This window comes from Aotus nancymaae, unplaced genomic scaffold (genome assembly GCF_030222135.1).
Source record: "Aotus nancymaae isolate 86718 unplaced genomic scaffold, 86718_ANA_hifiasm-v0.15.2.pri h1tg000036l, whole genome shotgun sequence".
Lineage (NCBI taxonomy): Eukaryota > Metazoa > Chordata > Mammalia > Primates > Aotidae > Aotus > Aotus nancymaae.
The window spans coordinates 18,820,782-18,848,352 of NW_026988450.1; the positions used below are offsets into that span (position 1 = coordinate 18,820,782).

At 36.5% G+C, this 27,571-nt stretch overlaps 1 protein-coding gene across 1 annotated transcript in view; it reads left to right on the forward strand.

Moving 5' to 3' along the window:
* The first annotated feature begins 8,065 nt into the window (after window positions 1-8,065).
* Window positions 8,066-27,571, forward strand: part of CUNH8orf34 (chromosome unknown C8orf34 homolog) — a 443,306-nt gene continuing 423,800 nt past the window's right edge. Inside the window, exon 1 of the mRNA XM_064384261.1 lies at window positions 8,066-8,169. Coding sequence (XP_064240331.1) covers window positions 8,101-8,169 — 69 coding nt within the window. The 5' untranslated portion in view covers window positions 8,066-8,100. The remainder of the gene's footprint in view (window positions 8,170-27,571) is intronic.

Below are 27,571 nucleotides of genomic sequence, written 5' to 3' on the forward strand. Positions count from 1 at the left end.
TATTCCAGAGTCTGTAAGTTTTAAGTATTTTCCAATATTATCTCTTGTATTCTAAAAAAAATTGTCAGTGAGAAATTAGTTAAAAAAGGTATATTACAATGTGCAAACACCTTTTCATGTTGTTGAAATGTATGAGATTGATCAGTTGCATTACGAGTCCATTAAACAACATGATTAACTATGTTTCTAGATGCAAATAGCTTTGAATGTAAAAACATTACAATAATAATATAAAGAAATTGAAGTGTTACTGGAACCTGACAAAGAGTCCCTCCTTGACCATACTTTAGTCAGGCTTCTCTTAATACTCTTCCCAACTAGACCCCAACTTTTGGGCTGCTTTTCCCATCTTTACATTGCCTGATTTTAGCAAGAATTCTACTAAATTGATTTAGCCACAATCCCCCACTTATCCCTAATGTTTCCTCTTAGTAATTTTTCATCCAATGACTTCTACATTTTGGCTATGAATTCTCACTGTTCCTTGTTGTGTTTTGGGTTGAGCCCAATCTCTGTCCCTTACTGCAAAACCCGATAGCAGCAGTCTGCTTACTTATTGCAATAGGCCTGAATAAAATCTACTTTACATCTTAACAAATTTCATGAATAATATACTTTGAACAGTATTCAAAACAATAACAATTCAAATTGAGCCTGTATAATAAAATAAAATAACATGTATTTTGGAATTAGACTGATTTGGATTTGAATTTGGCTTTCCCATCAACTAGTTTGGTATGTTATTGAATGCTGTTGATCTCAGTTTTCTCATCTGTAAAATGCAGACTGATAATTGTTGGCAATTGTGGATCACATACGTGTCAGCAAGTAACTGACCCATATTTCAATCTCAAGTTTTATACCAAAGCAAGTTTAACTTCCTTAGAGATAATTACACTCCAAGTGAGATAAAAATGTTAAAGGGCACTTAAATATCAGCACATGTACTGAACAAATGTAAAGAAAGATAATTTATTCTGGGGAGCAGAGAGAACACATTTTAGAAAACTTTTATCATATATTTCATTCCATGAGATGCCATTCTGTTGCTGCCTAATTTTAATTTCTAATTGGAGGGAGACTATTTTGAAATTAAATATCAATGAAATGTATAAGATTTACCATATTTCCTTGTCCCATTTGAATCCTGAAATATCCTTACTGTCATTGTTTTATTAAAGACACATGTTTAATATAATGTCATTTTATTAAAGATAATGATTGAAAAGGAGAAAAAATGATTTTCTTTTGATAATACTTTTGGTAAATCACAGCATATGAGTCAATGTTGAGAGTGGAAAATAACCATCCTAAGTTATATGAAATCTTGAAATCTTGTGTTTGGTAGCAATGATTTGATACAAAAATATGCCTAGGAATATGAAGTGTCAAGGGTAAGCCATTATAGACAAAAGGATGTTAGAATATGTTTTAGAAAGTGAATGTAGCAGAAAACATTTGTTATCAACTTTAGTAGGAAACTTAGTTTGTCCTTAGACATCACAATTGTGCACAAATATTTCAGGCTCAGGCTCCAAGATAAGTGAAACATCCTTGAAAAAAGACGAGAAGAAAGGGAGAAAAGAAGAGAGAAAAAGAAAAGGGGAAAGAAAAGTCACAAATTGAAGAGGAGAGGCTCAGAGAAAGACATAAAAGCATACCAATGCTGTTATTTGACTATATTTAAATACTTCAGAAATACTTAGAATTTTTTAAACAAAATTAATTAGACTTCATTATATTTATATAAAAGGAACTTAAGTATAAATGACTGAGAACTTGATTATGCCTCTAAGTTACCTAATAAGTTACCAGCATTTTATTCATTCATTCTTTCTTTAATTCATTCATCCTTTTATCTCTCTACTCATTCATTCATTCATTCATTCATTGAACATTTTGTTTCCTAATCCTCCCAGACAAAGTTAGTAAGTTTAATTCCTAGTCTTTACGACCGCATCATAAATCTTTTGTCGCAGATATATAATAAGTAAATGTATTTCCCTGACCTTTGTGGAAACTTAGCTTATCCTTAGACATCACAAAATTCTCCTTCTCCCAGGACTGAAACCATCTGAAGGTTGAGGGGTGGGTCTTATCCATAGGAAATAGGCTAACAACATCTGCTTTGGAAAAAGAGGTTTGCTGACTACATTATTATAGTTTCCATAGTGTTTTTGCAGGGAGCTAAGTCCTATTTTATTTTATTTTTCGAATTTAAATTTCCTTTAGGTAATGGTGGCTCCACTAATTCTGCTAAAAGTACCTTTAACCCTTAATGCAGAGGTTATTGTTGTGATGTGCTTCATTATGACTGAGCATTAGCTGGCATTTACAGAGATCTGAGTTTAAGAAATAGGTCCCATGTTGCTTATTCCTTGATAGTGAGACTAGAGCAATAGTACATCCTGTCCTAGGCAGAGTGCCGGGCTCCCCAGGGTGCACACCAAGTAGAATTGTTTTGCCTTACGACATCATCTTTTGTTTGCTTAGTTGCTCTTATTTCCTCCTTCTTTCCAATAAATTCAGTATCGTGTTACAGTATCCTATAACAGTTTTCATGGCTCAAGGTTTGTTTTTTTCCTTCCAACAAAGACTCTTGAAAAATAAAGACAATATGCTCTTGGAAACTGTAAGCAAAAAGCATATCAGGGTCAACAGTCTATGGGCAATTAATATCAAGGGTAGCTCCATAGTCTGATATCTATAAATTTCCTTTCAATGATTCATGACAACAAAAATTAACATGTTATAAAACATACTGACATAAATTAAAGTCTTTTAGATGAAGATTGCTTATATACATTCCACATATTAAAAAATAAATATTAAAACCTAATAAGTAAAAGTGGAAATTAAAGAGATAGAAATGTAGTTTCAGAAGGCCGAATGACAGGATTTCACAAGCTGGCAACATCATTTGAGCTGTCAATTTAGTAAATCCAGTAAGTTGATATTTTCCACACAGAATCAGGGCAAGACCTGTAATTCCAGCACTTTGGGAGGCGGAGACAGGAAGATCACTTGAGGCCAGGAGTTCAAGACCAGCCTACTCAATGTAGTGAAATTCCCATTATCTACAAAAAATACAAAAATTAACTGGGTTTGGTGATATGCACCTGTAGTCCCAGCTACTCAGAAGACTGAGGTGGGAGGATTGCAAGAGCCTGGAATGTCAAGGCTTCAGTAAACTATAATCATGCCACTGCACTCCAGCCTAGGGGACAGAGTGAGACCCTGTCTCAAAAATGAAAAACAAATTAGTTCCAAGGTGGCTGATTAGCCATTCAAACTCACAAGAGACAATATATTCATTTAGTATGAGACCAGGGAGTTACCCTGCTGTCTCCTACCCATACACTTCCTTTCCCATACCCACACACTGGGGAAGTCACATTTGTCATCAAAACACAGCTTGGTCAGAACTAATTCAAAGCAAATGGAAGTGGCACTCTTGCAAGCTTGGTAGTAGGGGTTTTGGTGTTTAATACACCATTGGGGTTCAAGAGACTCTGCTACTTACTAGCTATGACCTTGGGCAAGTTAATTACCTGCTAAGTGTCTCAGTTTCCTCATCTAAATAAATGGGGATAATAGTAGTACTTATTTCATGATGTTGTTTTGAGAACTGAATGAGTTGAGGGAATATATAACATACTTGTACCAATATCTAGTACGTAGTAAATGCTGTATGTGAGCTTATTTGCATTAGTCGTGTGAGTCATTTCGGGTAAAAATGAAGAAAACTCTCTAGGTGCACCTCCCATTTATGGCCAGATTATTCATGTGTGCTGAGTTCCTTGGGAAGATATTTTTTGTTGTTGTTGTTACAAAGTGGCAAGGTGAAAGAGAAACAGAAAGAGGATAAATATGCTTCAGAGATAGAAGCCTAAATTCAAAAAATCCATATAGAATGTCTCTGCTTTCTGACTTCAATATTTAATTAATTTCAATGGATTACATTGCTAATACTTCCTAATTGGGTCAACTGGACTTTTCACCATTGTTCCCTCATCTCTCCAAAAACTATTTGTTTAAGGAGCTGTGCAAACTGTCTTACAAATGGAGTTGGACAGCAGCTTTAGTGCATTCTATAAATTGGATTCTGTACATCTGTAAATTATGCTGACAGGCACTTCTATAACACAATGAGTTCAAAACAGTCTCACTGAAAATGGCCTTTTCATGCTGTATCCAAGCCAAAATCGGGGAAAGGATCATAAACGTACCATGTCATATGTGCAGAAGAAAGTTGTTAAATTCAATCCAAGACAATGGTTACTTTTCAGCCAATTTTAAAGGGACTAAGTAATACAAATCTTAAACCATATAGTAATAGAATCTTAATTAAAGGTATGTTTAGGAAGAACCTATTATATGAAAATATACTGTGTTACATGCTGCAAGTATAAGAAAATTATTAAGATACAGTTCATGATTTTAAAGAGTTTGCAGTTTAAAAGAGGAACCAAAATATGCATGCAATTGACTAAATGAAACAAAACACAGTATAAATGCCATGAGTCAGAGGAAAAGTTTAGACTGAAAGAACACAGCAGGATTGAATTGATATTCTAAAATTCAATTCATTCATTTAATTGCTATTTCTGGAGTATCTACTATGTGCCAAGTCATGAGACATAGCTGGTCCTATGAAAGGATGCTAATATCTATAAACTCAATTTTTGACTAGTTTCCAGGTTACAGGGTAGAGAGGGAAAATAGCTTCAGCTTCAGAGTTGGAAAAACCTGAACTAAAACCTTGCCCTACCAATGATACACTGGGTGACTTGAGCAAATAATTTGTCATCTTTGATTTCCTCTTTTAACCTCATCCTTCATTTAGTTAATCAATACATTAGTCCTTAACTATGTCTGGAATATATTCCATTCTCTTTAACCCTACATCTTAAGTCCTAACAATGACCACGTCATTTGTTACAGATTCTGTAGCCTAACGAGTCACTTGTTATTCACAAGATGTAAGTCTATTGTTCTTAACAAGGCATTTAAGACTTTCAGTGAGCTGAACTCTGCTTACATTTTTAACATCATGTGATAATACTCCTCCACATACACTCTACATATCTTTAATTACCAGCCTGTGGTGTGTCTCTGTGCCTCTGTGCATGCTATTTTTTTTTAAGAGATAAGATCTTGCTTTGTTCAGGCTGGAGTGCAGTGGTGCAATTACTGCAACCTCAAATTCCTGGGCTTAACAGATTCTTCTACCTCAGCCTCATGAGTAGCTAAGACTACTTTATTTTTAATAGAGACGAGGTCTCACTAACCTGCCCAGGCTGGTCTCAAATTACTGGGCTCAAGTGATCCTCCTGTCTTGGTCTACCAAAGTGCTGGGATTACAGGTGTGAGCCACCATGCCCAGCATCTAATGCCATTATTTGTATATACACTGGTTGCCTCAACAAGACTAAGCAACTGAGGACAAAGACAAAGCCTTTCATCTTTAAATTCTCAGTCCTAATATAATGTCTGCCATGAAGAAGCTATGTAATAAATATTTATTGTAGTAATGAAGTCATGTTTAGGGATAAGTAGGAAGAACCAAGAAGTGCTTTATGAAGAAGGTAATATTTAATGTCGGCCTTGAAAAACTTTAAAAATATTCCCTGAATTTTAAATATGCAATTTTGGGATGTTCAGTGTTTTAACATACATAAATGGGCGTGCATGTCTTCATGATTCTCTTCTTTCTTTTGACTGAGTCTTGCTCTATGGCCCAGCCTAGATGCAGTGCTGCAATCATAGTTCACTGCAGCGTCGAACTCCTGGGCTCAAGGGGGCTGCTGTCTCAATTTTTCTAGTAGCTGAGACTGTAAGTGTGCACCACTGTGTCTATGCCCAGCTAATAATAAAATATATATATATATATATATTTTAGAAATGGGGTCTTTTATTGTTGCCCAGTCTTGAGTTCCTGGCCTCAGGTGATCCTTCCACATAATTGGGATTATAGATGTCAGCCTCTGCACTTGGCTTCATTTTCTCTTTAAAACATAACATTTACCAGCTGAAGCTTTGTCTGTTCTATTCAAGACCCTAAGTGTAATGGTCTGAACATGGTAAAGACTTAATAAGTATCTTAATTATCTCATTTAAAGAAGCATCCTCCTGATGCCTCTAAAAAGAGAAAGACTCTTGATTTCAGAAAGGTATCATCTTGGTTTTCCAGTATTATTTGGTGTCAAAAATAGTAGACTTTTTAGCTGGGTCATGGATGGCCTTCCTTATGGCTCTACACCATACCTTTTTTTTTTCTTCTTTTTTTCTTTTTCTTAGAACTGATTCTCATTCTTGTCAATCAACTGTGAATTTTCTGTGTTAATTTCTAGCAGAGGTAATACACCACACCTTTTAGCAAATAGAAATGTTGGTATTCACTCTATGTATTTAATTTCTTCTGGACACGCTAAAAAACACGTAAGTATACCTTCTAACCACAATGTAAAGCACGAGACAACCCCGGACACCTCACTGCTGTTTAATTTAACACTCCCTAGGCAGATCATGACTCCAATTGTCAAAGTATTAAGGTGGAGATCTTTCCACCCTGGATCATGTCCATTTCAGGTAACCAGGGATGGTTAAGCTCCTAGCTATTCTAGCAGATTTCTTATGTCTTAATACATGAACTTAACAATAGTTCCTGGGAATATTCCACTCTTATCTATTACATGTTTCCACATATTTAAAATACAGAAGGAAAGCATGAACACCAATAAAGAAATTATGAATAATAGAAATCCAGAACACAGGGAAGAAAAAGTATACACTGCTGCAGTCAGCTTTTAGGAAAACTATTTCCATCATTCTGAATATTCATATTTATTAAAAATAAATCTAAGTTTGGCAGCATATCATGGTTAGGAGCCGGGGAAATCGTCATGGGGACCTTAGTATTTTATTTCACAAGAGATCTCTATGAGGAAACCTGGGTTATCTGCAAATCTTCGACTCGGAAATCCCTGCATATTAAGAAAGGTATTCGCTAAATTTGAGCAGCTCTAGAGGAAACACTGTTAAGTGGGATAGTGAAGCGTCTGAGATGTGGTAATAGGTATACAAACAGAACTCAAGGCGTGGATTAGGAAGGCCAACTTTGAAGGGGAAGTCTTCTCCCTGTCAAATGCTGAAGGTCTGCTTTCAGTGTTTTAGCGTCTGCACTTGGGGAGTTTTCAGCTGGGTTCTCAGCCTGGTTTCACCTGTCGACTTGCTCCAGGCCAAACCCGATTTTGAAAAGGAAGGCAACTTCTTTTTCGCGGTAAACCCTTTGACCCACGCATCTTCTCACAACTCTGCCCTTCTCAACCCCTGAGCTAGTGTAGGCAGGGCGGAAGGCGCTGAGGAGAAGCTCAGAAGGGGCGGTGGGGATGTGGGGACGATCCCCTTTCGAACTGCATTTGTAGCTGCCAAGGAGTAGCCAACAAGCACCAGATTTATGTGCACTTTGAAAGAAGCACCTTCACCATTGGCTTTTTAAGCGGCGCTGTCGCTAGGGAGCGGCTGGAAGAGCGAGCAGCCTCGGGGAGAAGCCCGAGCTGTTTGTTCCCGTCGCCTGGGCGAGGAGGCACACACAGTCGCGCGCGCACGGACGGACACACACACGCACACACGCCAGTGGCGAGTTCGAGCCCCGCGGCCCCTGTCCGCCCGCGTGCACCCCTCGGCGCGGCTCGCCTCCCGCCCCCGCCTCCGGCCTCCCGCCCCCGATTCCTGTTGCTGCCGCCCAGAGGAGAAAGAAATCTCTGCCTCGAATTTCTCCCACGGCGCCGGGCGCTGCGGAGAGCGGCGAGGGTGGGCACGAGGCGGAGAACGCGATGAATGAGTTCTCCCCTCGCCTCGGAGTTGTCTGAGTTGGCGGCGCTGCGCCCAGGCTTCCGGCTCTCAGCGCCCCACGCGCGCGTGGCTCCCCGGGCTGCCACCCACGCCCACGGCCAGGGTTGAGCCAGCCACGCAGGGCAGTCGAGGCTCCGGAGCTCCTGTCCTGGCCCCAGTCCGGGGAAAAGGAGGGTTGTCCCCAACGGAGGCGCACGGCCGCGCGGTCTCCCTGCACTCCCTCCGCGGTCCCATCTGTTCCCCATGGCGTCTCATCCGCAAACCCGGATCCAGGCTTACCTGGAGAAGAACAAGATCGGTCCCCTGTTTGAGGTAAGGCGCTGTGGAGGAGGGCGGTCCCGTCGTCTTTAGGGGAAGGGGTGCAGTAATAAAAACAGAACACCTGCGCCCACCCCTCGCAGGGAAGGAGGGTTAGAGAACGAACGCGCGGGAGAGGGCGCCCTGGGGTTCGCTGGCATTTGCTCTGTCCCGGCCAGGTGTCCTGGAACGCGGCCGGGCCACTCAGCCAGTTACCTGAACGCGGACAGGTGAGCTCGGGAGGGCCCAGCCTCAGCCTGGCAGGGGAAGTTTGAGTCCTCTGACTGTCCTGCACCTCTCAGCCACATGTTCAGGACCCGGACAGGCTGAGGCAGGCAATGCAAACGGATGCACACACTCAGACTATGTTGCACACGCACACTTTGTTTCTGAATTCACGCTATCTTGCTTGTTGGATTTTCTTTCTTTCTTTCTGTTTAATGAGGGCGGTAATAAAACCCGAAAAGGTGGAGGAGGTGCTTACCAGTTAATACGATTAACTGGAAGAAAGCTGAACTGGTGAGGAGTAGGCTTCAGTAGGTGCGGGGTGTTGAATGAAATTGGCAAACTGGGAGACTGCCATCGGTCACTGGACGAAAGGCGAGTCCTTTGCACTGCAGACCCCACATGTGCTAGCAGGAGAAAGGGACGGAGAAAGGTTCTGAAAAGCACACGGGTATTTATGGAAGGAGACTATAGCTCTGAGCTGCTTTTTTTTCTCGCCATTAAAGAATTGATGACAAAAATACAGTAGAAGAAAGAGCGCGAGGACAAGAGAAAATGAGAACAAGAGATTGAAACCTGGCACCAGCAAAGTGTCCCGCGGGTTGCCAGGGCGCTGGGTAGGGGTGGGGCGTGTGGGGTCCAGGTGCTCCTGCCTTGCCCCCGCCCCCCACATCTCCCAGAAGCAGTTGTAGTTGTTCTTGGTTGGGGGTGAGGGCTGGGGCTGGGGGTGGGGATGGGGGAGGTTACGTGTCAGCGTCTGAGAGAGACGGAATCGCTGCAAGTGGAGGAGGGTGCACTGGAGATCGCGGAAAACCGCGCAGAGGCTGAAGAGAAGCAAGTGAGAACTGCGGAGAACAACAAAAATAATGCGAGTTAATGAGGCTGCAAAAAAAGGGCGAGGAGGACAAAGGTGTGGTCCAATAGGTCTTTTGGGAGGACAGGTTTCACATAACAAGATTTGCAAGATCTGCTAAGTTTTTCTGCCTAACTTTAACAATAATCTGTCTTGCACGATACGACCATTGTTTCAATGGAAGCTCGCATTGTGGGGTGCAGAGTCCTACAATTGTATTGATTCTTTTTTCTGCCAAAAATGTTAACAAAGGTAATCCATGCAAGAACGAAATAAAATTGGCGGAACTACCAGATTTTTTTTCTTTGTCTTTAGTTTAATGATTATTGATTATACATACCCTATATAATTTTTTAAAAGGCAGAAACATAAAATCTTCTGCGACACATTGTATTAATTGCATTGAAAGAATCATAAAATGAATACATTTAGAGTGTGCTTGCTCTCTACTCTCCTAGAGTATAAAGTACAAGTGGCTTGGGAGAATAAATAATTTTCAATTAATACTGTTTTCATTTGTTATTTTAAAATCCCCAAGATTCTTTCCAAGTGATAATAGTAAAATTAGGAGTATATGTAAACTTTGTACATAATTAGAAAATAAACCCAAACGGATATTTGTCAAGTGCCCCCCAGCCCCTACCTTTTAATGCTCACCATCATGTTCTGCACAGAAGAATTTTGAGTGATAGGAACATGCCTCATAAAAGCTTTAGATTTCCTCACCAGAACACAAGCCACCACCATGCTTCGTATTTCAATGAATACATATTACCATACACCTGCATTAGCTTGGATTGTAGTGATGAGTAGTGCACTTCTAAGGTTTGCTGTCCACTTTAAATAATCGAAGTGAGAAAACTGGATAACCAATTTTCTGTCACTAAAAGCTGGGTGTAACACAGTTCCTTATGCAACAGTTTTGATCATGATACAGCTTGATTTTGAGAGTACAATTATATGTATTTCAAAAAATTGGAAGATTTTACTAGCATGTAGCTTATCTTGTTTCATGTTAAAAAACCAGTGAAGAAATGCCACCTGTGAAATGGACATTGTTGATCTAGAGACCATTCTCTTCTAGGACCTTACTCAATAATAGTTTTCATAAGAATTGATAAGGGTGAAAGGAGGCGCCCAGCAATCTGAACATATTAAGAGGCAGCACAGATGTTTGCTACAATTTTAATTTCTGGGCCACATTTTGAGAAACTAAGCTAAAATCTCTTTTTTACCATTCACAAATTGAAATAGGCAACTCCATGTCTTGTCATCTATGCTTTGTTGTGTTGAGTCAGTGGAGTTGACACAGGCTTCTTTCAGTTTGGAAAATATGCAGTATCTGACAATATGTCCCCCTTGTGGATAGTTTAAGTTAGGAAGGTTTTAAGAAAATTTAATGTGTGAGATTCTTTAAAGATAATCCATGAATGTCATTTAAAACAAAAGCAAAAGGTAACTAATCTATTCCCTGGTATTGAGAATACTTGTATCCTCTTTTTTTTTTACCTCTAGAGCTTATTTATCTAGTTTGGTTACTTAGTTTATTTCTTACTTAATTTGTTTATTGCTAATATTTTATGATTTGAGATGCTTATGAAAGTGTTACATGCAGTATGGTGTTCCAAAAATAATTTTAAATTGAAATTAATTTTGTTTTCAGCTGACTCAGGAGAATAAATTTGTACTACTTTTAAATTTCATTGAAGATGTTTTGAAGCATTGCAAAACTATGCCTAAAAATCATTGCATTAGAATTCTGGGTAATGATGTTCTGATTAGATAATATGAAGTTGTAAGATGAAAAAGACATTTCACAAACTCTTTTTAATTTTTGTAAGATGTAGGAGTTTACATCTTTGAAGATATTTATTTGTAATATATAAGAATATTATATATACAGTGAAATATATATATTCCATGTGTGCATACACACACACATTTTATATAAGGAAATGCAAACTTTTTAGTTTCTCCCATTCCCATTAAGTAAATAGAATAATTAGTTGAAGATTATTAATTGGAAGGGTGCTCAGGGCAGTCATATATTTTGCTTCAGGCGTGATCACACTCACAAGAGTGTGAAATCTTAAATTATTAAAAAGTCAAATAGTGGGGATCTTCATAAAATCACCATAGAATTATTAAGTCTGTGTACTTAAGATGTAGCAAACCAAAATCACTACATTTCTCTACGTATGTTATGACCCACTCAAAATAGAATGAAATCTCTCTATTACCTTCTCTGTTCAGCTCAAAGTACTTCTACTCACATGATGTAAATTTGCATTAACTGATTTGGCATATACGTTATGAAGTGGACTCATCGAACTCATAGTCAAAGACTGCATCACTTGCATATTTTGCTGTTGCCCAGCTTGCTCTTCTCTGGTACCCTGCTGGACATTTTCCAGCCGTGTATGCAACCCTGAGCTCCAATTAGTTGCCAACCCTTAGCAAGCTCATTATTTCACTTTATTGACCTCCCTGATCATATCTAAAAAGTGCCCCTTGCTCTTATCAGAGAGCTGCAGTGTACATAAAGATCTCCTTTGATTGTTCCCCATCTCGTAAGGATCACAACTTTGGGCCACCTGTTGCTTAATACCTGAAAACAAATATCTTGTCTAATTTGGCCAGGCTTATGATTATTTAGGGCAATTGTTTGGGGGATAAGAAGGCTACTCATTACTCACTTATGACCAAAGGTAAAATTCCCTTCCAGAAAGATATTTTAGTGTTTAAAAATAATTTGTCATTAGTAAAAGTAAAAATGTCATTTTAATAAAAATGATTAGGAATATGCTTTTATTAGAGAAGTAATAAAATATAAGCTTGGTACTTATGTTCAACTTAAATATTGTAAATATATTTTTTGAAGTAATGATTGTCAGGTGCTCAAAGTTATGAAGAATTCCTATATCAAAATTTGTATTAATCTTTATAATCTTAGGCCATTTAGAGGAGGCAGAAGACAAAGAAAGCAGTTCAATTTTATAAAATTTTGCTTAGAAACCAAGTTAAGTTTTGTCATTGATTTACTTGAAAACAGTTTTTTTAAAAGTTACTTTAATTAACATGTTCCTATTATTATCACATTTATTTTTTATTTCTTCCTTAATGTATTTTATTTTCATGTAGCTTTTAAATAGCTCAAAAAAGTGACTCAAAATTCAACTCAATAAATAACTCTATATAACCTTAGAAATAATAATATGTGTGTATACCAATATGGCATCAAATACATTTGAAAAAAGAAATATTATTTTGGCCAGGCATGGTGACTTATGCCTGTAATCCTAGAACTTTGGGAGACTGAGGCAGGTGGATTCACTTGAGGTAAGGCGTTCAAGACTGCCTGGCCAACACAGCGAAACCCCATCTCTACTAAAAAGACAAAAATTAGCTGGGCGTGTTGGTACACACCTGTAATCTCAGCTACTCAGGAGGCTGAGGCAGGAGAATTGCTTGAACATGGGAATTGGTGAGCCAAGATCATGCCATTGCACTCTGGCCTGGGTGACAGAGCGAGACTCCATCACACACACAAAAAAGAAATAATATTTTAATGCTTGTGGTCCTCTTTTAAGAGAATGTGATCAATGGAAATATGAGATTACAAAAATAACAAAGGCTTTCTTCCCTTTATATTTTTGGTAATTCAGTTAAAAAGTCATGAACCATACAAAGAGAACAGCTAAGGCCCATACAATAAGGACAGCTAAGTTGGGAGTTCACATGGAAGGTATTGGAGCATGATTAAAGAAAGGGGCTGAGTGGGCAGTGACCTGGCAGAGTCAGAAGATTTGTTACCTGAGGTGGGGGCAGGTATTAAATATATTGAAAATATATTGAAAAAATATAGATTCAAGTCAGCTTTCTTACTTATGGAGATAGGAGTCACAGAAATAATATTAAGGAAGAGCTAGAATGAACCTTGTTGTGTTGAATTGAAATTGAAGGTGTGATATGATCTCATGACTTCCAGTAATAGAAATATGTATAGATGTAATGGAAGTAAATATAGATTTGTACGTATTTACACATACTTAAGTGCATATACCTACATTACTTCCCCACTCTGTCTACTGGAAGGGCCTGGGAATAGTAACATCCTGGTAGCAATAAGCACATCTAGCACCCAGATTTTGGTTTCTAAATATCATTCTCCATTAAGTAGAACCAGGTGTCCTTGAAGCAATGGTTGATTCCAGGTTTGGGGTTAAGCAAAATTTGAAGTATCATGTGTCAAAAAGCAAGGAAGAGCTCAAAGAATAATAGAAATGTATTAAAAGACACAGAGGAGGTGCCTATCCCTAAGACAACTTGAGGGTCAAAATAAAAAATGATAGTAACAGATTATTATACTGAATAAAATAGGAATATTTTACATCACTGGTATCTAATGGAATGTGGAATGTGCTCAATTCATGGGGGAAGAGACAGCTTTAGCTTATAATAGAATGCCAAATAATAAAAGTAGAAGGATGATGGAATTAGAAAATCACTACTTGGCAACCATCTGAAATATAATTCGGGCAAGAAACATTAATCATTACTAAAATTAATGGGTACAAGTTGGATGAACAATGAAATGTTACATAATCTCTAAGTATCTTCCTACAAAATACTTGTAAATTACAAAGGGAAAAAATAACTTTATAGTAAAGAAACCTGGCAGACACTATAAAGCAATATTGTATGCCCATGATAGGACACATTTAAAATACAGCTTTGTTTTGTGATATTCCTCACAATCATGTGTAACTTGAACTGAATAATGAGAAAATATCTCATAAAGCTAATGGAAGAAATCTACAAAGTAACTTTTCTAGAGTTTTCAAAAATGTTAAAGTCATGAGGGTCAAGAGAGGCCTCAGACTGAAGGGACATGACAACTAAGTGCAAAATATGGTTCTGCATGCAATACTTCTGCTATGAAAGAGATTATTGGGAAAGTTGACAAGATTTGAATGTGGTCTCTATGTGAAGGGAATATGGAATTATTTGTATTGTTGCTATACTTTTTCTATAAATTTAAAATTTCCTCAAAAGAAAAAATACTAAAAATAATTAAAAAGAGCACCTAGGAAATAAATATTTGCAAAATAGTTCGCCCATTGGGTTTCTTTAAACAACAAATTATGTGAATGGAGTTAAGAATTTTATCAATGTTTATACATGGAAATGGCCTATATGAGAAATAGCTAAAAATCTGAGTAAAGAAAATTTGCAATTCTGGTTAACTAAGTGTATGCATTTTCCTCTTCTTCCTCTCAAAATCATTTTGAAATATCTGAAAAAATATTTAAACAATAAATACGTAAGAGTACTGGGACACAAGAAAGAGTGCTGAGAGAGACACTTTCTTTGTGTACAGAATTTCTTTATTAGCAGTGGTGGGCTCTTCTTTGCACCTATATATAGTCAGTGGCACAGAGTCAATAATGTGTTTTCTTAGTTTATTTTGTGCTGCTATTACACAGTGCCTTTATTTCCCATAGTTCTCTCGGCTGGGACATCCAAGATCATGGTGCTGGCCTTTGGTCTGGTGAGGGCCCTCTTACTTTGTCCTCACATCATGGCAGAAGGCCGAAGGGCAAGCTAGCTGAACACTGTATGAAGCCTCTTTTAAAAGGGTCCTAATCCCATTAATGAGGGAGCAGCCTTCTTCGTCTAATCACCTCTTAAAGACCTCACTTCTAACCCCCCTTAGACTGGCAACACATAAATTTTGAAGGGGCCACATTCAAACCAGAGACAATGCATTTTAAGGTTCCTTCCAGGATATTTGAAATATTTCCTGGAAGGTACCTTGAAGAATTTCCTGGAAGATAACTTAAAATGCATTGTCTCTGTTAGAACAGTTTCCTCATATGCCCTTCCTTGTGTCTAGAAGCCTGTTTGTAATTCCTCTTCTCCTTACTCCTTCTGCATCTTCAGGCAATGACTGATCTTTTTGTCACTATGGATTAGGTGTCATATTTTAGAGTTTCGTGCATAGGGAATCACACACTGTGCAATCTTTTTTTTTTTTTTTGGTATATCCTCTTTAACCTCTTTAAGTTAATAACTATTAACCTAACATAATTATTTTAATATTCATGTTGCAGCACGTTACCAATTTTTTATTTATTTTTATTGCTGAGTTGTATCCCATATGGCTATATACTTTCATTTTTCTTATGTGAATATCTGGAGTGGATTGACTGGACTATGTGGTAGGGATATGTTAAACTTTTTAAAAAGCTAGCTATTCAAGTGGATGTACAATTCTACATTTCTGTGAATAGTGTATTAGCCATTCTAATAGGTTTGTAATGATATCTCACTGTTATTTTAATTGACACTTCCCTGATGTCTAATGTGACGGATTTTCTTTTCATGTGATTATTTGCCTTTAATATATCTTTGGTGATGTGTCTGTCCAAATATGTCACCTAATTTTATTTGAGTTGTTTGAGGGTTTTAAGAATTATATATTCTAGGTCCTTTGCATTTTCATGTGAATTTTAGAATCATGTTACATTTTTATACAAAAATACCTGCTGGGATTTTGATTGGGATTGTGTTGAAGTACAATTTTCAGTCTATGTAGAAAATTAGAGGGGATCTACAAAAGAGATGCAAGAAATAATAAGTAAGTTTATTAAGATTTTAGATGCAAGGTACTAAAATTAATTACATATTTATATTCAAGCAAACAACCATCAGAAGTTAAACTAGTAAAAGTACCATTTATAATGGTATTAAAATATGAACTACTTGGCCAGGGGAGGTAGCTTACACTTGTAATCCCAGTACTTTGGGAGGCTGAGGCTGGCAGATCACAAGATCAGGAGATTGAGACCATCCCAACATAGTAAAACCCTGTCTCTACTAATATACAAAAAATTAGCCAGGCGTGGTGGTGCACATCTGTAGTCCTAGCTACTCGGGAGGCTGAGGCAGGGGAATCACTTGAACCCAGGAGGTGGAGATTGCAGTGAGCTGAGATCATGCCATTGCACTCCAGTCTGATGACAGAGAGAGATTCTATCTCAAAAATAAAAAAATAAAAAAAAATCAGAGTCCATGCACCTCCTCTGTAATCCATGTCGCACATTACCTAAAACAAGCACAGGAAAGACAAAAATAATATACTATTATTTTATTATTTGATAATACAACACTCATGCTTCATCCTTAAGCCTAGAAAAAGAGAAGATACTGCACTGAGTTTTCAGTGCAATCATATGCCATTCATTTATTCAGATTTTTTATATCTCTAGAAATAGTACTGTTTATTATAAAATAAACCTGTAATTAACCTAAATAATACTGTTTATTATAAAACAAATTTGTAATTAACCTAATCACAATCCCTATAACAATCATTTTTAAAAATATATATTTGCAGCATTTTAAGGTTATCCTCTTATTTCTTAACTTTATAAATATTCTTCAGTTTGTATAACAGTATTGCTCTGATGTAACAGAGCAGTGTATTTCTCTATAAACTAAACTTTTGAATTAAAAAAATATGAAATACTTAGGAATTAAATTTTAAAAAGATATTTAATACTACTAAAAAATACAAAAATCTCTTGAAAAAGATTAAAGAAGATCTAAATGAATGAAGAAATATATTCTTCTTTATGCATAGGAAAACTCAATGCTATTAATATGTTGAATTATATGTGCTACCTGACTTCAATAGTCATTAAACCCATTATAAGTAAAAGGCAGTGTAGTATTGGTATAAATTGAAATGGATTATTACCTAAATGTAAAACCTTTTTTCTTCTCAGAGAGAGTGTAGGAGATAATTTTTGTGAGCTTGGGTTTGGAAAATGTTTCATAAATATGACAAATATATAAATTGTAAAAGAAGAATCAATAAAATGGACTTATTTAAATTAAACATTTGTTTTTCAAAAGACATTAAGAAAATGAAAAGGCAAACCAAAGATAGACTATATATATTAAAAAGGACTTCTGACTATAATATATAAAGAATACTTTTGTTAAAACTCTATGATAAGAAGAGAAAAAAACAATAAGTAAACAAGATAATTGAATAGACACTTTTCATAAGAAGATGTATAGGTGGCAAAATAAGTGAATGAATAGCTGCTCAATATCATTAAGGAGATACAGCTAAACCCACTACCCATTCACTAGAATGTCTGAAGTTAAAAAGACTGACTTTAATAAGTGATGGTGAAGATTTGGAGCAATTAGAACTTTTATATACTGATGGTGGGAATGCAAAATGGTCCAACCACTTTGGAAATAAGTTTTGCAAGTGAGATTTATTTCTAGTAGCCCCAAACTGAAAACAAGTGAATTGATATGTTACTGGATAAACAAATTGCATGCATATGTATAATACACTATTCTTCAATAAAAACATTAATTAATCATGTACACAGTAACACAATTGAATCCTGAATTATACTGAGTGAAGGAAGCCAGAGGAAAATAAGATTAACTAAACAGAAGTTCGTTCTCCAAAAGATTAATAAAATTGAGTCAAGCTTTAGCAAGACTCACAAAGGAAAAAGAGAGAAATCTTACTTCAAAAACAGGAATGAAATGGGATATTACTATGGACTGCAGACATCAAAAGAATAATAAGGGAATTCTAAGGATGGACTCTATGCACATGATTGACAACTTAATTGAAATAGACAAAGTCTTTGAAAATACGAATTGGACAATTTACCAAACATGAAGTACATAATTGAATTAAATTTGCATTTTGAAAACTCCCCAAGGAAAGATCTTCTAGCCCAAATCAAATGACTGAAGATTATCATCAAATATTTAAAGAAGAATCGATACTAATTCTATACACTCTTCCAGAAGAGGAGGAAATACTTCTCAATTTATTTTATGAAGCCAGTTTTACCCTTTTACCAAAACTAGATAAAAACAGTACAGAAAAGGAAAACTATAATAAATTCATTATATTATGAATATAGACACAAAAAAACCTTAACAAAATTAACAGAATTGAGAAATATAAAAAAATGTATGCACCATGACCAACTGAGTTTTCTTACAGGGATGCAAGGTTAATTCAATTAGAAAATCAATGTAATCAACTTTCTTTGTACCTTCTGGCTGCTATAATGAAAATATCATAAATTAGGTGACTTATAAACCATAGAAATTTATTTCTCACAGTTCTGGAGGATGGAAGTGTAAGATTAAGGTGTCTGGCAGATTTAGTGTCTGGTGAGGGCCAACTTTCTGATTCATAGATGGTGGCTTCTCTATGTGTCTTCACATAGAAGGGGCAAAGAAGCTCTCTTGGGCCTCTTCTAAGGGCACCAGTCCCATTCATGAGGGTTGTCAAAGTACAGAAGTAGTTCAGTGGAGGGAGGATGGCTTTTTCAACAAATGCTGCTGAGCATTTGGATTTCCATTGGCAGAAGTCCAAAGCTCGACCTCAGTCTCACTCCTTGTACAAAATTAAAGTGTATCACAGATTGAATGATGTCACATATACATGGAATCTAAAAAAGTTGAACTCATAGAAGCAGAGAATATTAATAGAATACTGGGTACCAGATAATATGGTGTACATGTCCCCTCCATATCTCATGTTGAGATGTAATCCGTAGTGTTGACGGTGGGGCCTGGTGGGAAGTGTTTGGGTCCTGCTGGTGGATCCCTCCTGGCTCGGTGCTGGCCTCATGATAGAAATGAGTTCTCGCAAGATCTGTTTAAGTGGCGTGGCACATACCCCTGTTCCCCTTTACCCATCCTGCTTTTGCCCTGGAATATGCCTGCTCCCACGTCACCTTCTGTCATGAGTAAAAGCTCTCTGAGGCCGTCCCAGAAGCTGAGCAGATGCCAGTGCCCTGCTTCTTGTACAGCCTGCAGAACTATAAGCCAGTTAAACCTCTTTTTCTTTATAAATTATCCAGTTTCAGGTATTTATTTATAGCAATACAAGAATGGCCTAACACATCAGGGCTTGGTGGGTGTGCGTGTGAGGAAAGTTTGGGAGATGTTGGTCAAATGATACGAGCTTTCAGTTAGACAGAAGGAATAAATTCTGGGCTCTATTTTACAGCACTGTGGCTGTAGTTAATAATAATGCATTGTATACTTGAAAATTCCTAACAGTAGATTTTAGATGTTTTTACCACAAACAAAATTTATAAGTATGTGAGGTAACAGATATGTTGACAAGCATGATTTAGTCATTTCGCAATGTACAATATATTAAAATATATTTTACAGCATAAATATTTGTCAATAAAAGTTATAGATGTAAATTTCCAAAATTCCCTTAAAAACAAGGAAGTTCTAAGGAAAGTTTTAGAGATCTAGAGTTAGACTCTACACACATATTGATCAATTTGACCTCATCAAAATCAAAAACTTTTGCTCTGTGAAAGACTATATTAAAAAGATTAGAAGACAAGTTACTGGGTAGGAGAAAATATTTTCAAATCACAAATCCGACCAAAGGATAGGATCTATTTATAGAATACAGAGCTCTCAAGCTCAGCAGTGCGGTAGCCTCCTCTTCTATCTGTGGTTTCAGTTACTCATGGTCTACCATGGCCCAAAAATATTAAACAGAAAATTTCAGAAATAAACAATTTGTACGTTTTAAATTGCATATTATTCTGAGTAGCATATAAAGTCTAACTCTGTCCCACTCGATTTGGGTGAGGTGTGAATCATTCCTTTGTCCAGCGTCCCACACTATCTATTCCACCCACCCACCTGTCAGTCACTTAGTAGCTGTCTCAGTTATCAGATTGACTGTTTTAGTATCTCAGTGCTTGAATTCAAGTAACCCTTATTTGACCTAATAATGGCCCCCAAATGCAAAAGTAGTGATGCTGGCAATTCAGATATGCCAAAGAGGAGCCTTAACATCCTTAAGTGAAAGGTGAAAGTTCTCTCCTTAATAGGGAAAGAAAAAAAAATCATAGGCTGAGGTTGCTAAGATACATATAAAGAATGAAGAATGAAGCTTCACGAAATTGTGAAGAAGAAAAGAAATTTGTGTATAATATAAGTAGTATTTGGCACTGTATATAGTTTCAGGCATCCATTGAGGGTCTTGGAATGAATACTTGTGAGATAAGGGGAGACTACTTGTATAAACAAAACAAATGAATGAACACCCCCTCTAATAATGCAATTCAAAAATGGGTAAAAGACAAGAAGAGACATTTCACATAAGGGTGTATACTGATGGTAAATAAGCACATGAAAAGATGTTCAATGCCATTTGCCATTAGAGACATACAAATTAAAACACAATGAGAAATCACTACACACCTATCAGAATGACTAAAATAAAACTGAGACCACCATATGATGATGAAGATGAAGAGAGACTGAATCACTCATGCATTGCAGGTGAGAATATAAAATGGTACAATTACTCTGGAAAACACTATCCCAAATTATTCTATTTTATTTTTACTTTTATTTATTTTCGAGGCAGGGTCTTACTCTGTGGCCCAGGTTGGAGTGCAGTGGTGCAATCTTGGCTCACTGTAGCTTCTACCTCCCTGGACTCAAGGGATCCTCCCAACTTAGCCTCCCAACTAGCTGGGACTACAAGCACATGATGCCATGCCTGGCTAATTTTTGTATTTTTTTGTAGAGATGGGGTTTCACTATGTTGCACAGGCAGGTCTCAAGCTCCTGGGCTTAAGCAATCTGCCTGCCCCGGCCTCCCAAAGTGCTGGGATCACAGGCGTGAGCCAACATGCCCAGCTGAGAAGTTATTTTAAAGTAGATATGCAACTATCAAATATCACTATTCACACTCCTGAGCATTTATCCCAGAGAAATGAAGATTTATGTTGACACGAAAACCTGTACATGATGTTTCTGAGAGTATTATTTACAATAGTAAAAAAACTAGGAACCACCCAGATCTGGCTGAATCATTAAACAAATATGGTGCATTCTTGACAAGGAATACTATTAAGCAGTTAAAAAGAATAAGCTATTAATGCATGCAAAAGTCAAGATGAATTTCCAGAGAAATATTCTGAGTGATTAAAGCCAAATGAAAAGTTTATATATTATGTGATTACACTTATGAAAGAGCAACACAATTTTATTTGTGATTTCTGGGTGTCAGGGATGGAGAAGGGAAATGAGGAAAGTGGATGAAACAACATAACAACATGAGAGATTCTTACTGTGATCGAAATGTTTTATATCCTGACTGTGTCAATATAAATATCCTGGTTATGACATTCTTCTATAGTTTTGCATTACCTATAGGGTAAGTCAGATGTACATAAATAAAACGTACATGGAATTTCATTATATTATTTCTAGCAACTGCATATGAGTCTACAATTATGTCAAAATGTAAAGTTTAATGAAAAATGTTCCCAACCAGAATATGGTTTTTTTTTTTTTTTTTTTTTTTTTTTTTTGAGACGGAGTTTCGCAATCTTGTTACCCAGGCTGGAGTGCAATGGCGCGATCTCAGCTCACCGCAATCTCCGCCTCCTGGGTTCAGGCAATTCTCCTGCCTCAGCCTCCTGAGTAGCTGGGATTACAGGCACGCGCCACCATGCCCAGCTAATTTTTTTTGTATTAGTAGAGATGGGGTTTCACCGTGTTGACCAGGATGGTCTCGATCTCTTGACCTCGTGATCCACCCGCCTTGGCCTCCCAAAGTGCTGGGATTACAGGCTTGAGCCACCGCGCCCGGCCCAGAATATAGTTTTTTAGTTTTCAAAAAATTAGGCAGGGTTGCATAATAGAAAGAATAGATCAAATTAGAGAATTAGTTACTTGGAAGGTAAAGTAATTTGAATATACAGATAGATTGGATAAAGATAAAGAAATAACTATAAGAGCAAAATATGTGTTAAGCTTTTTGTAATTTTTATGGGGGGGGTAGATAGCAACATGGGTAGTTATCTGTAATATTGATGGAAAAGTATTAACATATGTGTTGAAAATTTAGGAGTAATCCCTAGAATATAAACGTGTTGCTTCCAAATAATTTGAAAAATAATACCAAAAAGTAAGTAACAAATTAACAAGAGTAGCACATTAAAGACACCACATGAGAGAGCACAAAAAATGGAAAACAAAAGGAGATATCAGAAACAAGTCCAGACAGAGCAGTAATTATACTAAATATAAATGTATTAAATTATATCATCAAATCACAGGTTCCCAGATTAGATTAAAAATCTTTGCATGTTCTGAATAAAAGACACACCAGGAAAAAGATGGTACAGAATGGTGAACACAAAGGAAAATGGAAAAATATTTACTAATAATGAGACAATTGATATTGCATTGCTGGTATCTAAAACAATAGAATGCAAAGTAAGGTACATTATATTTGTTACAGAGATTTTAAAATATTTATTACATATAAGTACTCCGTGATATACTTCAAAAACTTCTATGATCATAAAGTAAAGCTTTGAAATATATATAGAAAAGCCAAAAAATATAAGAAAGAATTCATAGTAGGCAGGCTTAGTATATTTCCCTTAGGAGTGCACATATTAAATTGGTAAAATAAAAAGGAACTGAATAACCAGTGTATAGGCCTGACAATAAATTATGTAAGCTTAGAAATACAAGGAAGAATCAATATTCACAGTAGGAAAATTTAAAATATTCCTCTTATATCTATCAAATTGGTAGAGCAAGTAATTAATACAGAAAGGAATTGAATAACCAATTTAGAAGCTTGATTATACATATATATATGTACATAGATACATGTGTCTATATTTATACATATATACATATAAGTGGGTATATATATATTTTGTATGTGTATAATATATGTGTGTGTTGTGTGTGTCAAGGTACAGAAGCATTTTCATCAAGTAAATTTATACATTTTAAAATGCACCCATAGCATTTAGAAAAAAATTATGATTTAAGCCACACACACACACAAAAATACTAACAAATGCATTAACTTAGAAAACTGTACAGGCCACGTTTTCTGACCACAATGCCCAATTGTACATAACAACCAGCACACCTTCCTGAATAACACATCTTGCTCCACACTGTCTCCTGCATCTATGTTAACATTATCCTACATAATACACATTAGTAAAGAAATCAATTGTGAAATTGTATCGAATGAAGTAGGATATGTTATTAATTTCAATATGTATGTAGAGCTGCCTCAATACCACTGATTGAATGCATATCCTTTCTTAGCTGAAATAAGCATATTTTAATAATCTCCCTACCCATTTTTTTTTTTTTTTTAAGGAAGACCATATTGTTAGAGAAGATTTAGGTTCACAGCAAAATTGAGAGGAAGCTACTGAAGTTTCTTATATGCCACCTGCCCCATGCAGGCACAGCCTCCCCCATCACAACATCCTCCCCCAGAGTGGAACATTTGTTACAATTAATGAACTTATATGACACATCCTTATCACCCAAAGTCTATGGTTTACTGTAGGGTTCACTCTTGGTGTATATTCCATGGGTTTGGACAAATATATAAAGATGTATATTCACCATGATAGTGTCATACAGAGTATTTTCACTGGCCTAAAAATCCTCTGTGTTTTGCCTATTCATCCCTCCCTCCCCCATAAATCCTGGCAACCCTTGATCCTTTTACTGTCTCCATATTTTTGCCTTTTCTCAAATGTTACATATTATAACATTAAGTTGGAATCATACAGCATGTGGCCTTTTCCAGATTGGCTTCTTTCCTTTAGTAACATGCAGTTAAGGTTCCTCCATGTCTTTTCATGGCTTGATAGCTCATTTCTTTTTTAGTTCTGAATAATATTTCATTGTTTGGATATAACATAGTTTATCCATTTCCCTACTGAATGAAGGACATCTTAATTCCTTCCAAGTTTTGGCAATTATAAATAAAGCTGCTATAAACATCCATATCCAGGCTTTTATGTAGATATAAGTTTTTAAAATTTTTATTTAATTTTTTTTCAACATTTAGGTTTGGGGGTACATGTGAAGGATTATTATATAGTCATGAGGGGTTGTTGTAAATATTATTTCATCACCCAATGTTAAGCCTAGTACCCAATAGTATCTTTTCTGCTCCTCTTCTCCCTTCCACGCTCCACCCTCAAGTAGACCCCAGTATCTGTTGTTTCTTTCTTTGTGTTCATAAGTTCTTATCATTTAGCTACCACTTATAGATGAGAACATGTGGTATTTGGTTTTCTGTTCCTGTTTGAGTTTGCTAAAGGTAATAACCTCCAGCTCTGTTCATGTTACTACAAAGACATGATCTCATTCTTTTCAATGGCTGCATAGTCTTCCATGGTGTATATGTACTACATTTTTAAAAAATCCAATCCATCACTGACAGGCATTTAGGTTGATTCCATGCCTTTACTATTATGAATAGTACTGCAATGAACATTCATATGTGTGTGTCTTTATGGTAGAATGATTTCTATTTCTCTGGGTATAGTCCCAGTCATGAGATTTCTGGGTCAAATGGTAGTTCTCTTTTTATGTCTTTGAAGACTCACCATACTGCTTTCCACAATGGTTGAACTAATTTACACTCCCAACAGTGTATAAGTGTTCCCTTTTCTCCACAACATCACCAGCATCTGTTATTATTTGACGTTTTAATAATAGCCATTCTGACTGGTGTGAGATGGTATCTCACTGTGGTTTTGATTTGCACATATCTAACGATCAGTGATGTTGAGCTTTTTTTCATACATGTGTTGGCCACATTCATGTCTTCTTTTGAGAAGTGTCTGTTCATGTCCTTTGCCCACTTTTTAATGGGGTTATTTTTCTCTTGTAAATTTCTTCAACTTTCTTATAGATGATAGATATTAGACCTTTGTCAGATGCATAGTTTGGAAATATTTTCTCTTATTCTGTAGGTTGTCTGTTTACTCTGTGGATATTTTCTTTTGCTGTGCAGAAGCTCTTAAATTTAATTAGATCTCATTTGTCAACTTTTGCTTTTGTTGTGATTGCTTTTGGTGTCTTTGTTATGAAATCTTTGTCCATTCCTATCTCCAGGTTGGTATTGCCTATGGTGTCTTACAGTATTTTTATAGTTTGGGGTTTTACATTTATGTCTTTAATCCATCTTGGGTTGATTTTTGTGTGTGATGTAAGGCAGGAGTCCCAACTTCAATCTTATGTATATGGCTAGCCAGTTATCCCAGCACCATTTGTTGAATAGGGAGTTTTTTCCCCATTGCTTGCTTTTGTCAGCTTTGTCACAGATAAGATGGTCATAGATGTGTAGCCTTATTTCTGAGTTCTCTATTCTGTTGCTGTGGTCTATATGCCTGTTTTTGTACCAGTACCATGCTGTTTTGGTTACTGTAGCCTTGTAGTATAGTTTTAAGTTGGGTAATGTAATGCCTCCAGCTTTGTTCTTTTTGCTTAGGATTGCCTTGACTATTCAGGCTTGTTTTTGGTTCCATATCAATTTTAAAATAGTTTTTTCTAGTTCTGTGAAGAACATTGTTGGCAGTTTGATAGGAACAGCATTAAATCTGTACATTGCTTTGGGCAGTCTAGCCATTTTAATTATGTTGATTCTTCCTATCCATGAGCATAGGATGTTTTTTCATTTGTTTGTGTCTTCTCTCATTTCTTTGAGTAGAGTTTTGTAATGCTGTTTGTAGAGATCTTTCTCCTCCCTGGTTAGCTGTATTCCTAACTATTTTATTCTTTTTTTGTGGCAATTGTGAATGGGGTTGCCTTTCTGATTTGATTCTCAGTTTGGCTGTTGTTGGTATATAAGAATGCTAGTGACTTTAGGACATTGATTTTGAGTTCTGCAAATTTGCTGAAGTTGTTTATCAGTTGAAGAAGCTTTGGGGCTGAGATTATAGCATTTTCTAGATATAGAATTATGTCATCTGCAAAGAGAGAGAGTTTGACTTCCTCTCTTCCTATCTGAATGCACTTTATTTCTTTCTCTTTCCTGATTGCCCTGACCAAGACTTCCAATACTATGTTGAATAGAAGTGATGAGAGAAGGCATCCTGGTTGTTTGTCAGTTTTAAAGGTGAATGCTTCCAGATTTTGCCCTTTCAGTGTAATGTTGTCTGTGCATTTGTCATAGATGGCTCTTACTATTTTGAGGTATGTTTCTTCAATACCTGATTTACTGAGAGTTTTTAACTTGAAGGGATATTGAATTTTATCAAAAGCCTTTTCTGTGTCTATTGAGATAATCATGTGGTTTTTGTCTTTAGTTCTGTTTATGTGATGAATCATATTTATTGATTTGCATATGTTGAACCAACCTTGCATCCTGGGGATGAAGCCTACTTGACCATGGTGAATTAGCTTTTTGATGTGCTCCTGGATTCAGTTTGGAGGTATTTTGGTGAGAATTTTTGCATTGATGTTCATCAAGGATATTGACTTGAAGTTCTTCTGTTTTTGTTGTGTCTCTGCCAAGTTTTGATATCCAGATAATGCTGTCCTCATATAATAGGTTGGGGAGGAGTCGCTCCTCCTCAATTTTTGGGAACAGTTTCAGTAGGAATGGCACCAGCTTTTCTTTGTACATCTGGTAGAATTTGGTTGTTTCCATCAGGTTCTAGGCTTGTTTTAGTTGGTAGGCTGTTTATTATGAATTCAATTTCAGAGCTTGTTTTTGGTCTGTTCAGGGAATAGATTTCTTCCTTGCTCAGTCTTGTGAGGCTGTATGTGCCCAGGAATTTTTCTATCTCTTTTAGGTTTTCTGGTTTGTGTGTATAGAAGTGTTCACTGTAGTTTTTGATGATTGTTTTTATTTCTGTGGGGTCAGTAGTAACATTCCTTTCATCATTTCTAATTGTGTTTATTTGGATCTTCTCTCATTCCTTCTTTATTAGTCTAGCTAGTGGCCTATCTATTTCTTTATTGTTTTTCAATAAAATCAACTTCTAGATTGGTTGGTCTTTTGAATAGTTTTTTGTGTTTCCATTTCCTTCAGTTTGGCTCTGAGTTTCGTTATTTCTCATCTTCTCCTGGCTTTGGGGTTGACTTGTTCTTGCTTCTCTGATTCTTTCAGTTGTGAAGTTAGGTTGTTAATTTCATATCCTTCCAACTTTTTGATGTGGATATTTAAGGCTATGAATGTTGCTCTTACCACTGCCTTTACTTACTTATGTAACTGTATGATTTTGAGTGATTTTCATAGTCTTGCCTTTTTTATTGTGCTGTTGTCAGAGAGTGTGTTTGGTATGATTTTGGTTCTTTTGCATTTATCTCAATAAATGCTTTATGTCCACTTATGTAGCCAGTTTTAGAGTATGTGCCATGTGGTGCTGAGAATAATGTACATTCTGTTGTTTTTGGATGAAAAGTTCTGTAAATGTCTATCAGATCTATTTGGTCCTGTTTGAATTTAGG